Here is a 13,777-nt window from a genome sequence, read left to right as displayed (position 1 = left end):
TTTGTTTGCTTTATTTACTCTCATGTTTTTTTAATAATATTATTAAATTAATCAATTTTGTTGAATCCGGTCAAATCAATGACCTGGATCTCACATTTATTTTTTTTGCTTCTTAAAAAACATTAGCATCGTGTGAATAATTTTTTTATGTTAGAAAAAATTTGACCTAGCTTACAACGTAGTGACAAAATAATTGTAATTTTCACTATCATTACAAATGAAGTTACATCTAAAGCCTTAAAAAACTCAGTTAAAAAAAAATATAAAAATTACTTCATAAAAACTATGTTTCAATCTTAATTTTTTAGTGAGCTCCTACAGTATAAAATGTAATTTTTATTGTTATCAAATACCCAACTGTGTTTTTTACACCACAAACATAAAATCAAATGAAAAAAAAACACACCCATAATCCAATCATTAAGTTTGTGTTTGACAAAATGATACATGTTGTTTTTTAATTAAAAATATATTAAAATAATCTTTAAATTTTTTATTTATTTTTATATTAGAATATCATAATCATAAAAATAAAAAAAACCATGTAAAAGCATATTCTTAGATACTTTGAATAATATATGATAAAAAATATTGTAAGACAAAGATTGAAACAAGAAAACAAATATTTCCTAGATAATACAAACCCTTTAGCAACTAGCTTTGGAATTAATTATGGTATTTAGATTGCGTAATCATACCAGATTAGTGGAATCAAGAACATCCATTTTCCAAGGATGCATAAACTTATTGCACCACTTCCTTTCTTTTTCTCTTTTTGACCATTGAAAATATACAGCTCATCAGTCCCCATTATCATGGGTTCAAATTCAAAAAAGTTGCTTCAATTTTTTACCATTCTTTTCGAAGCAAGGGACACCACTCGGCCATTTGGCAGGGGCGGAGACAAGGAGGCTAGTAGAGATCCCGGTCGGTATCTTCAAGGAAATTATTTTTTCAACCCCCTAACAATATTTATAGTTTTAGCCTAAAAATAGAAAGAAAGCAATTTTAGCTCCCCTATAATAGTTTTTTTTTCTAATTTAGCCCCTCTTAATTTCATTTTCTTGCTGCCTTGCCATTTAGGCCATTGAGCACATTCTTGTTCCACTAAATTTTGTTCAGCTTGTTCCGTTGCTGTCTGCAGACTAGTCACATGTCTTTTGATGTTGCTGGCAAACTATTTCAAGCAAAAGCATGGTGCTTAATCAAGAACTTGGCACGCTTCGTGGCGGTGGCAGATCAAATTTAGGAAACCCAAAATACTCAAGCAAGAGCCTGGTGCAAAATCAAGAATTTGGCTATTTTATTCCAAGAAAAATAATTTTGAAGTAAACCCAATAGCGCTTTAGGTGGCCTACTCGTCTGCTCAAGAACAAAAAAAAAATAAAAATGGATGCAGGCAACATGCCAATTGAACTTGGTTGATCACAAATGAGCTCCCAAATGCATCCAAGCATGGAATTACTCCGTTTTTTCTCTTTCTCGGCTTGTGGGGGTATATTGAAGATTATTTTTAAAAATAGTTTTCGTTTAAAAATAAATCAAGATGATAGTTTTTTTAATTGTTTTTAAATTTATTTTGTATATAGTATGTTAAAATGATAAAATATAAAAAAATCTAATTTAGAACTAAAAAATTTTGAATTTTTTAAAAACATGGTTGTAATTAAATAATAAATAAAGCAACCCCACGTGAAAGAAAATTATTTATAACTTGGAATTCCCCTTTGGGACTTCCATCAGAAATTCAGAACCATATATCGGAGTTGTGGTGCTCCAAAACTTTGTCATCCACACGTAACCTCAAGATGCCTGCCTAGTACAAAATATTGCTGTAAAAAGTTAAAAGTATTGGAACATGACTTTAGCAAGCAACCTTTGCCAAGCAATCGTTTTGTAATCCCACAAAAATTAAGGGCAAAAAGAAAATCAGCCATGAATTATGATCAGGACTAGCAATTTTTGAGTGAAAATTACAGTTGATCTCCTAACCATATTCACTCGAAGAAATTAAAAAACAATCAAACTTTCTTAGCCATCTTTTTTTTTCTCTGGATTAAAGAGAAATGATGGGTGCTAGCTAGAATTAGTACAACTAATCAGTATCGTCCATGGAGCTATCAAGGCCAGATGTTGATTCTCTCGTCATCTGTGAGCAGTGACCAGCGTTTCAATGAACCTCAACCCATCATACCTTGGTGCAAATTTATCCATGGAGGCCGATCTCTGTTGATCTTTGTTTGAGCCAGCTTCCTATAAAAGAAAAGGTATCAAACTTTAAGACTAATAGTTTGGAAAAACAAAGATCAATCAAAACTAACAAATAAGCTTGAATTATATCAATAAACCAAGAAAATTTAAAGAGATCAAGCACCAAAAGGGTTGATTTAAAATTCCTTGAAACCCAAAAAATAACTCTGGGGTTTACAAGAGAGTAAAAGGCAGAATCTTTACGGTAGAAAAAAAATCTCAATTACAGGACCACAAGACAGGGCAAGACCCAGAAAAGAGAAAAAAAAACAGAGATAAGAACAACTCCCAAGAAAAAATTCAAGAAAAAACACAAACCCAGAATTGTTTTGTCAACTGTCTTACCTTAACATTGGAGTTACAGCCAGAAGATGTGGAGGAAACAGGGAAGGCAGAAGCAGCAGCAGCAGCAACAGAGGCTGCAAAGAGACTTGGTTTCTTCATTGGCATGGTGATCTGTTTGGAATTCAAATCCTTGAAATTTTGTAGAGGACAGGAAATTGGAAAATGGTTTCTTGGAGAGAGCTGAGAGAGTGGTGGGTGTCTGCGTGTGTGTCTATATATATATATATATATATATATATATATATATAGAGAGAGAGAGAGAGAGAGAGAGAGAGAGTGACTGAGAAGATTTTTGGTCAGTGAGGGTAACTTTCGAATATTAACGCGGCAACTATCACCTTCTCCGGGTTCTGAATTTACAATTTTGACTTTGTTCTTTGAATTATTTCCTTTTGTTTAAATTTGGTCTTTTAGAGTGATGTTATCAATACATGAATTTGATGCGTTGAATGGGTGGCTTTGTTCATCCCCTTGTTGAATTGAAAGATTTAGTTTTTTTATGGTTAAATGATACCACGAGAAGTTTTATAGTGCTCAAGCGGTGATTAGTAATATTTTACTAGTTATTTCATTAAATTATATTTAAAGGAATAATTAAATATCAGTAAAAAAGAGAAATATTATGAGAAAATATTTTTATTACTTTTGATAAATCATAAATTTTAATATTTCTCACACTAGCATTTTTTTTTAAATGCTGATCTCATTGAATAATTAATAGGATGTTATTAATTTAAGTTTTAGCACCATAATTTTATATTGTTTTACTATATTGATGTTAAAAATAAATTTTTAAAATAAAAAAATTATATTATTTTAATATATTTTTAAATAAAAAATATTTTAAAAAATAATTATTATAACAATAATAATCACGTTATAGCCAATTGAAATTATATGTACGAACGAGATATCCTGCAACAATAAAAAGAAAAATGATTGCATAAAAAACTTTCAAACATTTAACGATCTCAGTCATGTCGATATCAATAACAGTTCATTATTTTGATGAATCATTTCTATGAACAGAAAAAAATTATATAAATACTTGTTTAAAATCTTATTTATTAGATTTTATTGTGTTTTTCATCGAAATTTTTTGCAGAATTCATCATGATATATTTGATTCATATATCTATGAAAAATAAATATAATTTATTAACTATTACTATCAGTAATAAATGGTTCGAATAGATATCTAAAAATATTAAATATAAATATTTATACCCTCTCGAAGGAAGGAACCATGGCATATGAGTAATAACTCTCCCGTCACGATACAAGAGTTGGGTGGGATATAAACGTTTTAGAAAACTCAAAACTCGATCTAAAAAAGGGAAGGGAAGGAAAGGGTAATCCTGTAAAAGGGGAACTTTACTTCTAGAATCCGATTAAAATTAAAAAGGGGCAATATAGTAATAATAAAAACGAGCAGAGGTTTTTTCGCGGCATGTCGATGATGGTTTCTTAAAGACGACGTGTCGGGATTTAGTCCTGATAGGTTGATTTTTTCATGAATTAGTCAGTTAGTGGTCGACACGTGTATGGACAAGATGGGAGCACGCAAGCATCTCTAGCTTCACAAAGTTATTGAGAATGAAAACTGGATTGTGACATGGGAAAGAACAAGAAGGTATTGGAAATGAATGGAGTGGTGGAGAGGGAAGATACTACAAATGATTTTTGTTTTGAATTTGTGATCCCAATTTTCTATTATACCCTTCTATTTTCTCATGATAATCTCAAAACTATTTTTAATTTTTTTTTAAATAATTGGGTGTATAAATTAGTTATTATACATATAATTAGGGGAAAATATAGCATTTTCTTGGGTATCAATCTACCTTATTTATTAAATTATTTCATACCGATATAAACCAGTTTTTATGTTATTTTCAAAGAGTTAAGAATTTGTTATTGTCAATTTGAGTTATTATTATATAGTATATATTGAAAACATAAATTTTATTATATATTTAAGTTATTTATCAACATACGAATTCAATACCCTCTCACTATTTTTATTTATTTTAAATTAGTGTTTTAATTCTATTATGACTATTAATTCTTGACAAGAAATTTTATAGTCAAGTTATTTTATCAAATATATTGTTCTAAAATTAAGATTTATTTGATTCAAGTCTCTAATTTATATTAAAACATTAAAAAAAAAAAAAAACTAGAGAGTGATAGTTGTAAACTAAAAGGACAAGTTTCTAAGATGACAAAAACGTATTATGGAATTCCACTTAATAATGCAAGTTAATAACATCGTACATGAATTGGTATGATCTTGATGGATAAACTTAAAAACATTCATAATAGACAATAATGATCCAAAAATACATCACTTTAAGCGGAAAAAAAGAAAGAGTAAAGTTAAGAGGAAAAAAACAACTATAGTTTAATAAAAAAAATTTAATTAGAGTTAAAATAACATTTTTTTTATAAAAAATCAAATTAAATTTTGAAATTTGATTTTTTTTTTTTACTAAATCGTTAATTTTTATATAATTTAATTTAAAATTTGATTTAAATTTTAAAGTTGATTGATAACTTATGTAGCTATTTAGAAAAAGCTGGAGTAGTAGTTTTTAAATATTTTTTTATTGTAAAATATATTAAAATAATAATTTTTTAACATTTATTTTTATACTGATACAAAATAAAAAAAATATTAAAAAACTTAATTTAAAATGAAAGAAATCTCAACATTTTTAAAGATTCTAGTTGAAACGATACCCACACAAACATTGTCATACGAGCTCACGATTTTTCTATAAATGAGGTTGTCCTTTCTCGACAGAAGAGATCATCAGCCATCTGGGATCATGACACGTGCCATACAAATTATTTTGTCAACCACTATTTTTATCCCAAATCTTGTAGAGGTGGGTTTGGGCGGCAGTGCTCGTGAGGCGCCTAGCAGTTGAAGGAGAAGGTAGGGAACGGAACCACCACAACAAAAACAAAGCAGAGGTTGTTTTCAGCTGACAAGAGAGAAAGCAGATGCCAAGTTTCCTAGGTGAAGCTGTCACTGTTGTTAACCTCCAAACAAAGGTTCTGTTGACAGGTGGGCCCTTTGGAACATGTTTTTGTATGGATTCAATAGACGAAGGTGACATGTTCAAGGAATTCTAAGAAATTATCTAGCTTTTTACCTTCTTCATTAGTAAAATTCATGATTAATTTTAAGGGTAGTTGGTTAGATTTTAAATTTATTTTTTTAATAATTATAAATTAAAATCTTTTTCAAAATCATTAAAAACTTGTATGATTATTAATTTCAAGACTTGTATAATTAATTAAGATAAGCGTAACCTGATACTGAAACACTTATATTAATTAAAAATATTCATTACGAGTTTTGATGAGGTTATTCAGCTTATAAGTTAATTTATTAATGAATTTAATTTGATTAGATCAACTCTCATTTAAATTAATGTAAAATCAGCTCAAACTGGTTCTGAATAATTTTTTTTTACCATGATTAATTGTTAAATTAGTACCTAAACCATAACATAAACAATAGAAAGTAGTCAACAAAATTAACAAATCAAAGGTCTACTATTACATTTTAATACTGTGGCATCCCATGAGCTCCATTAATTTGATAAAAAGTAACTATTATAAACTTAAAAAAGAGAGGTCATATTCACGATACATTTTTAAATTCTTGATGGTGAACCGTTACACAATCATATGTAATGAGGTACCTATCACTTTGTGAAATGAAATCCAACAAGATTTTCACAATCTAGTGCATGGACGGTATGATTTCATCATCCCAAAAGCCTTTAACAATTGCATAGAGCTAAGAATACATTTATAGCGGTTTAATAGTGTGATAGTAGTTAATTTTTAAAGTAATTTTTATTTAAAAATACATTGAAATAATATATTTTTTTTTTATTTTTTAAAATTTATTTTTGACACATATATCACAATGACATGAAAATACTAAAAAATAATAATTTAAAATAAAATAAAATTTTATTTTTTTATAAATGTTTCAAAAACACAATAATAAACAAGCTCTGATTTTATTTTTAAAGTTGAAAAGTTGTATCGTTTCGGTAAACCGAATAGCTAAAAATGGTAAAAAAATTAGAATAATATTTAATTATAAATTTAGTGTTTATTTGATATTGTGATGCAAATGATTTGTAAAAGTATTTTTAGTTTAAAAGTATATCTTTTTAATTTTTATAATCTGTATATTAAAATATTAAAAAATTAATTTAAATATTTTTAAAATGCAGAACAGTGCTTAATTTTAAAACTTCACAATAATTTAGCGGGCACCAAAAAAAGTTGGAGCCGACAATTCAAAACATGACCTTTACCGAACAAGGAGGCGCACGTGACACTATGAGAAGGACAACTCGTTAAAAAAACTACTTTCATAGCCGTTAATTTGCTATATGTATGAAAAATAATTGTTAAGCCCACATCATCTTTGCTTTGATAGCATGAGAGACCAGCCAATCACTCACTGTATTTTATTTTATTAAACTCAATATGATATTTAAGATCCTATAGAGTTTTAAAAAAATATCTTGAAAGTTATTTTAATTAAACTCTAGAGATTTAATGGCTAAATTCGTAACTCAATTAAAACTTAATTTATTTTTTAAAATAATATTATTTTAAATTATCTTGTAATACCCGTCATCCGGACTTTAAATTATTCTATATTTTTAAATAAATTGAATATAATGATATTGTTTTAAATTAATTTATTACATTTCCTTGTGATAGAAAACTTGCAGCAACGGGTATTGAAAATTGTTGCAAAATACTTGCAAACATTGCAAAATTTCTTTAAAATATTATAGATTTGTTGAGAAAGGTCCATTGGGTGTTGCAATCCACTACCATTCATACAAGATATGAATCATCACGGTGTGGTCATCTGGATATTGATGGTGATCATTCAAGTATTTTGCTTATTTGTTTCTAATAAAATCCTACATGGATCCCCTGTGATCATATGGTATCGATTCATTGTCTCATGAACACCAAGATGGTAAGAGATTGACTATTAATAATCAATAATAGCTAACATTAAAAAAAAAATCCTGTTTATAGTTGTTGGATCAAAGAATTAATGGCTGAAAAAAATCTGATGGATGAAAATTCATGAGTAGATGAAGACTACCAGATGAAAAATATATTCTAACTTCAGATAGTCTATGCAGCTGCATCACATGGTTTCAATGTCAAGCTCATTCATGAATCATTAATAACGACAGTGAAGAACACGACAGGGCCAGCTTGGAGATTGGAAAGCAGGCAGGCAGGTGACGTTGAGCAGACAAGACCTCAATCTACGAACTATTCCCACACATACAGTCATCCTCCATATTCTCAGCTCGACAATGTTTAGGCCCGAGCAAATCCAGGTATCACAAACTACCTGAGCATGTCAGCTTCAGCTAGTTAGGCTGTCCGTAATCAAGTCCACAGCTCATTTTCCCACCTTCCACCTGACACCAACATAAATAACAAAGAAATTCAAAGAGGGATAGCATCAAGCTTGAATTGTGAATTGTTTTTTAGGTGGCTCTCCTGCATTCTCTTATAAATAATGACTGGGAATCTGATAAATTGGTTGGTAGCAGTAGACTTGACATGGGGTCAAAGAGCTTGTTGTTAGTTGGTGATGTAATTATTAGTCACCAGCATCACAAGACCTAGCTCCGAATCATATCATGAGTAGGGCCTGAGTAAATGCTGTCATCAAGCATATTGAGATACGGTATGACCTCTCACCCTCTCCCTCCTTCACTCTTTTGTGAAGAGAGGTAATTATGGGAATCCGTTGTTCATGTTCTTAAAGCACATTGCAGTTATAAGATTCCTGTCTCGTCCACAATCAAAAGCAACATTTCCCACAGATGACTCACGGGATGTAAGAAAATCGGAATTAATGAAAAGACTGAAGCAAAGTATGCACAGAGGAGACACCGAAACATGCATTCAGATCATGCATCCAATAAAGTTAGCTGTCCATCACAATATTATTACTACCTACAACTAGAATTTGGCATTTTCCAGCTGCCAACTGTTTTTCTTTCTAGCTAGGCAACCAAACACAACTCGGGAATAGAGATGGTTTGTAACAGGGACGAGTTATCTGGACAGATCGTAAGCCTGAGTTGACATTGCACAAGTTCAATTGGCAAGGCCCTAAAAACAGGACTGTTATCACACCGCCAAGGGGGATCAACAAGCAAAGCCGGTGTTACATCACCATAGCAGCCAAATTGGCAAGGATATCTGCACAGGAGTTGCTCTCTTATAGACACACAAGTTGCATGATGATTCTTAGTAACCCAATTTCGCTAAGCTCCATCAACTTACCAAACAAGGAAGAAGAAGCACAAGATCGCTTCTGCAACTACCACAGAATGAAAGCAGAATCAATCTCCATCTGCAGCTGCTTAAAAATCCCTATCCCAAGCTAGCTCCAAAGTCAAACCTATTCAAGATGGCCCACATCTAGGTAACAACAACTGAGCAAAAGCCAACCTGAAATGAAAAACCTCGACGCCAAATCCACTATTATCATGCAGGTATGCCCCCAGCACCAGCAATGCAAGGAGATCTCTCAAAAGCCCCAACTGTGTTCAAAATAATCCAAGCATGATCAGTTGGCTTCCATCTACTACGATTCAATTCCAAGGTCTAAGAGTGGTGGCTGCTACCACAAATTGAGGCATTTTGACCTCACAAATATCTCAACTTCTACCACTGGATTGAGCTCTACAACACCAACCCTGAAATAGAGGCACACCATTGCCCCTTACCTATAGAGAAGAACTCTGTCTTTGCCAAGACACAATCATGCAAATGGAGACAAGTCTCCTCACTGCTAAACAAAGAGAACAAACAGCTTGATCTGCAATGCCCCTTTTAAATTTCCAAGTGTTTGTAATCAGCCCAATTTCCCAAGTTTCATATCATGGTGATTGTTTATTAGAATGGTTTTTTTTTTTTTTTTTTTAGATTTAACAAATAGATTATCATAATTTTTATGTGGCTCACAGGACAAAAAATTTAAGACACTGAGAATAATAACACACTAGGGGAAAGAACGAACTTCATTGTTATTTTTAGGGATAAAATTATCTATTATTGGGAAGAAAATAAAAACAGCTTATGATATTCCTCCACATATTATGCCCAATGTTTGCTTGAAGTTGCCAAGCTAAAGGAAACTAGATTGTATTTGTCAAATTAGTGTAGATTGGCTAGGTTATTTTTTTTTATTTCTAACAAATAAGGGAAAATAAAATTTAAAATGGAACTTTAGAAAACCTTGTCCTAGACTCCCAGTTGAAATGGCAGCAATAACATGAGTTCTTAGAGAGGTGAAGTTTTCAGCAGCAAAATCTCTTAAACTGCAGCTCTCACTGTCGATTCAAACAAAACAAAAATGATAAAACTGTAGAAAGCTTGACGATTTTATGATAGATGAAGAAAAATAAGAAAGGCAAAGACTAAGCATTTATAGTGTTTTTTTAACCAATCAAACAGTGTTTTTTCATAAAAAAGACTCTTTTTTATCGAATAATACAGAATTGTTATCATGTTTTTATTCATTAATCTTAAAAAGGAACTATGCACTGCAACTTGGGAAATTTAGTGAAGGCTATCATTAGCATTTAACAAAACCAATTTTGGAACTTCTGAAGCAAAGATTGAGCCTTGATTGATAATTATATATCCCCAATGATATCATAAGGTAATTGTCACTGGTTTCTGCAGCTTGACAAGTTAATTGACAAATCCTAGGCACAACTAAAGACCTGCCTCACATCATTTTCCCACCAACAACTAAGCATTCCAGTCAGTGATTATTTGGAAGAAAAAAAGAAAAACCAAAACCAAAACCTAGGGGATGAGTCCTAAGTCTGGAATTAGACCATAGATTATATTGTTTTTAGCAGTTCTTTCAAGAAGTCCACTAGGCCCTCCACAAGGCTACTATGCAGCCTGCAGTTTTAAATAACAGCCATTATTTAACGTAACAACCGTTGAATCATTATTTAACAGAATCAAGGTATCCTGTTACTGTTATTCAGTGTTATAGAATCATTACTGGCAAATAAAACCAATAATAGCTATAACACTGTTATCTAATGGCAATGACTGTTGTATTGCAAATAACAGCTCAATAACAGTTCACTTATAAAATTAATTTTTGAATATTTTTGTATTTCAAGTTCATTTTTCATATTTTTTTCACCTTTTTCATAGTTATTATTATTGCGTATGTATAGTAAACTTATGAGAAAATGATGCATTATTAAAATTTGTTTAGAGTTGCTAATGCATTCATGACAACAATGACCATGACCATTCTTTTATGTGAGAGATAGGCTGCGATCTGTGATAACAATCACGACCACATCCATTATTAAAAATTACAATGCAGCTAGCATAGGCTAACTAGCAGACCTCCAATTTTTCCTTGTGGTTAGTTAGAACACATCCAACTTTGATCTTTCTTATAGTCATTATTCTGGAATTCAATAACTTTATTCCAAACCTTTTCCACCAGATTCGTTTAGCTTAAAAGGCAGTATAGCTCTCAATTTAATACTCCCATGGTTGCCCGACATCATCTACTTAATTTTTCATTGACTATTGGAGGTTTCCCAGTTGACAACAAAAGGTATGGAAGGAGAAGAAACAAAGTAAGAATCTTACAAAAGTTCATGCTAAACATGTTGGTGTTTTCACAATTGCCACTTCTACAAACTAAAATAGATAAAAAGTATGAATTGGTCTAACATTCACAGGGACACAGCCACAAATAATATAAATCAGTCGAAATAACAACAAAAACCTATCATCTTTATTCAAATTTCCTTTAAATTAAAAAGTTAAAAAAATAATTCCAAATTCAATACAACAAAACCACATTCATTACCTCCATTTTTCTTTAATCATGAAGAACCCTTGAAGGAATCAACAAACCCACTACTAAGCAACCTCTCAACATACTTTCCCAAAATATCCACCTCCAAATTCACCTTCTGACTAACTTCCTTCAAAGGAATAACAACTTTCTGCTGTGTATAAGCCACTAACATAAAATTAAAACACTCTTCTTCCTCCATAACATCAACAACTGTCAAACTAGTCCCATCCACTGCAATAAACCCCTTTGGCACAATATATTTCAACAGCCCTTTATCTGCTTTCACTTTAATCCACAAAGAATCACCCTCTGGCTCCTTCTCTACGATCACACCGGTGCCATCCACGTGACCCTGCACAAAATGTCCTCCCATTCTAGTATCAGGCTGGACTGCCCTCTCCAAATTAACCAAAGATCCAGTCTTTAACTCAATTAGAGATGTTTTTCTCAAAGTTTCAGGAGATAACCCCACAGTGAAGTCTTCATTAGTGAAATCAGTAACAGTTAAGCAAGTCCCATTAACTGCAATGCTATCACCTAAATGCACACCTTCAAGTACTGTTTTTGCCTCTATTTTAAGGTCAAAACCACCATCTTTGGTATCACCCAAGCTTTGAACTGTGCCCATTTCTTCAACTATGCCAGTGAAGAGTGATCTTACTGGCTGAAGATGGGATTTGGGTTTTGGGTTTTTTGAGAGTTTTGTGATGGTCAGAGAGAAAGAGTTGGGTTTTGAGATTGTAGAGAACTTGTTGAGATTGTGGGGTTTATAAGAGAGGAGGTTTAGGATTGTTGATTTTGTTGTGGGGGTTTTTGAAGGAAAGCATTTCTGGGTTATCGAGAGAGAAGTTCGAGAGAAAGAGAGTGCCATTCTTTTCTTTCTCTTGTCTGTTTGGTTGCTCAGAAAAAATTGAAGGGTTTTGACTTGTAGACTACTGACAATATCTAGAGCTCTTCTTTAAGCGATATGATGAATATCATGTCATCAATGTAATGAAAAGAAATCATGGTGTGAAGCTGCATTGTTTTTTATAACTTTGAACAGCCCGATTCTAAAGGAAGGCTCATTGCTCAACTCACAGACCTTACAATCTTCGACATCCCATTCCAATAAAGAAAAAGATTTAGGCCTAGGTGTAAATAGCCCAACCTCGACTCATACGAGCACGAGCCTGAATTTGGATTCGGGATACTTGGTGGCCCAATACCTTCCGAGGCCACATTTTGGGCTTGGGATCCTTGGTTGCTCAATGCATCCCAAGATGTTAGCTACTCTCCAACAATTAGAGAAGATGCTGCCTAATCTACTTTGGGAATATTTAGAATTTTGTTTCAAATTGTGTTTTTATGATATTAATTTTTTTTGTTTAAAATTAATTATTCTTATATTTTTTAATTTTCTTAATATGATGATATCAAAAATATTAAAAAAAATAAAAAAACTTTATTTTAATATATTTTCAAATAAAAAATATTTTAAAAAAACCATAATTATAACCACATTATCAAGCACTTTTCTAAATCCCATGCACCTCATGTACACCTAAACACATAAGCCCTACTCAATTTAGATAGCGTTTCTATATACAATGTGGTGTGGCAGAGCTGTGTTTTTTAAATTTTATTTTTAGTTTTAAATTATATTTTTAATATTTTTATATTGTTTTGATGTGTTAATATAAAAAATAAATAAAAATATTATTTTATTATGCTTTCAAATAAAAAAACACTTTAAAAACACAAACAACTCCGTTCAAGTTATTACTCTATTCACTACCAACCAAGACAATAAAAACGTACGTGCACACTCAAATACATGTTGTAGCATGTTTAGGAATGAGATTGTCGTCATTTTTTAAAGTGTTTTTTCACTTAAAAATATATTAAAATAATATTTTTTTTTAAAACAAATTATTTTTGATATCAGCATATCAAAATGATCTAAAAAATATTAATTTGAAATAAAAAAAAAATAAAAAAAATTTATTTTTTTTTATAAACATTTTTTAAACGAAAAAACAAATAGGGCTTATAATCATCAACAGCCCAAGATTAGGTTTTTTTTTCAATGATTAATTGTCACTATTGTGTCTTTATCTTCAAATACTATAAAATTATAAATTACAAACACATTATCCATTTTTTTTCCTTGTACGGGCACATGTGGGTTCAATGCTATCTTTAGTTTTAAGGTAAGATCATCTTATTCCTTTTTATTTAAACCTTAAATAGTATTGAGTTTAATTTCAA

General features: G+C 31.1%; 1 protein-coding gene and 1 long non-coding RNA gene across 2 annotated transcripts; both read right to left on the bottom strand.

Annotated features, from left to right (window-relative positions):
* Positions 1 to 1,911: 1,911 nt before the first annotated feature.
* On the bottom strand, positions 1,912 to 3,005 carry LOC118038490 (uncharacterized). The gene is made up of 2 exons (XR_004685770.2): positions 2,596 to 3,005; positions 1,912 to 2,253 (listed from the first exon to the last, which is right to left on the bottom strand). It is a non-coding gene; the product is annotated as an uncharacterized lncRNA (long non-coding RNA).
* Positions 3,006 to 7,622: 4,617 nt separating this feature from the next.
* Positions 7,623 to 12,538, bottom strand: LOC118038491 (riboflavin synthase). Its single transcript, XM_035044867.2, has 2 exons — positions 11,537 to 12,538; positions 7,623 to 8,084 (listed from the first exon to the last, which is right to left on the bottom strand). Exon 1 carries the CDS (start codon positions 12,396 to 12,398, stop codon positions 11,553 to 11,555), a length of 846 nt encoding a protein of 281 aa, XP_034900758.1. The 5' UTR covers positions 12,399 to 12,538; the 3' UTR covers positions 7,623 to 8,084; positions 11,537 to 11,552.
* Between the last annotated feature and the right edge of the window lie 1,239 nt (positions 12,539 to 13,777).

The sequence above is a fragment of the Populus alba genome, chromosome 19 (genome assembly GCF_005239225.2).
Source record: "Populus alba chromosome 19, ASM523922v2, whole genome shotgun sequence".
Taxonomy (NCBI): domain Eukaryota; kingdom Viridiplantae; phylum Streptophyta; class Magnoliopsida; order Malpighiales; family Salicaceae; genus Populus; species Populus alba.
The sequence above is the reverse complement of the archived record's forward strand: the minus strand, read 5'-3'. Positions and strand labels throughout refer to the sequence as shown.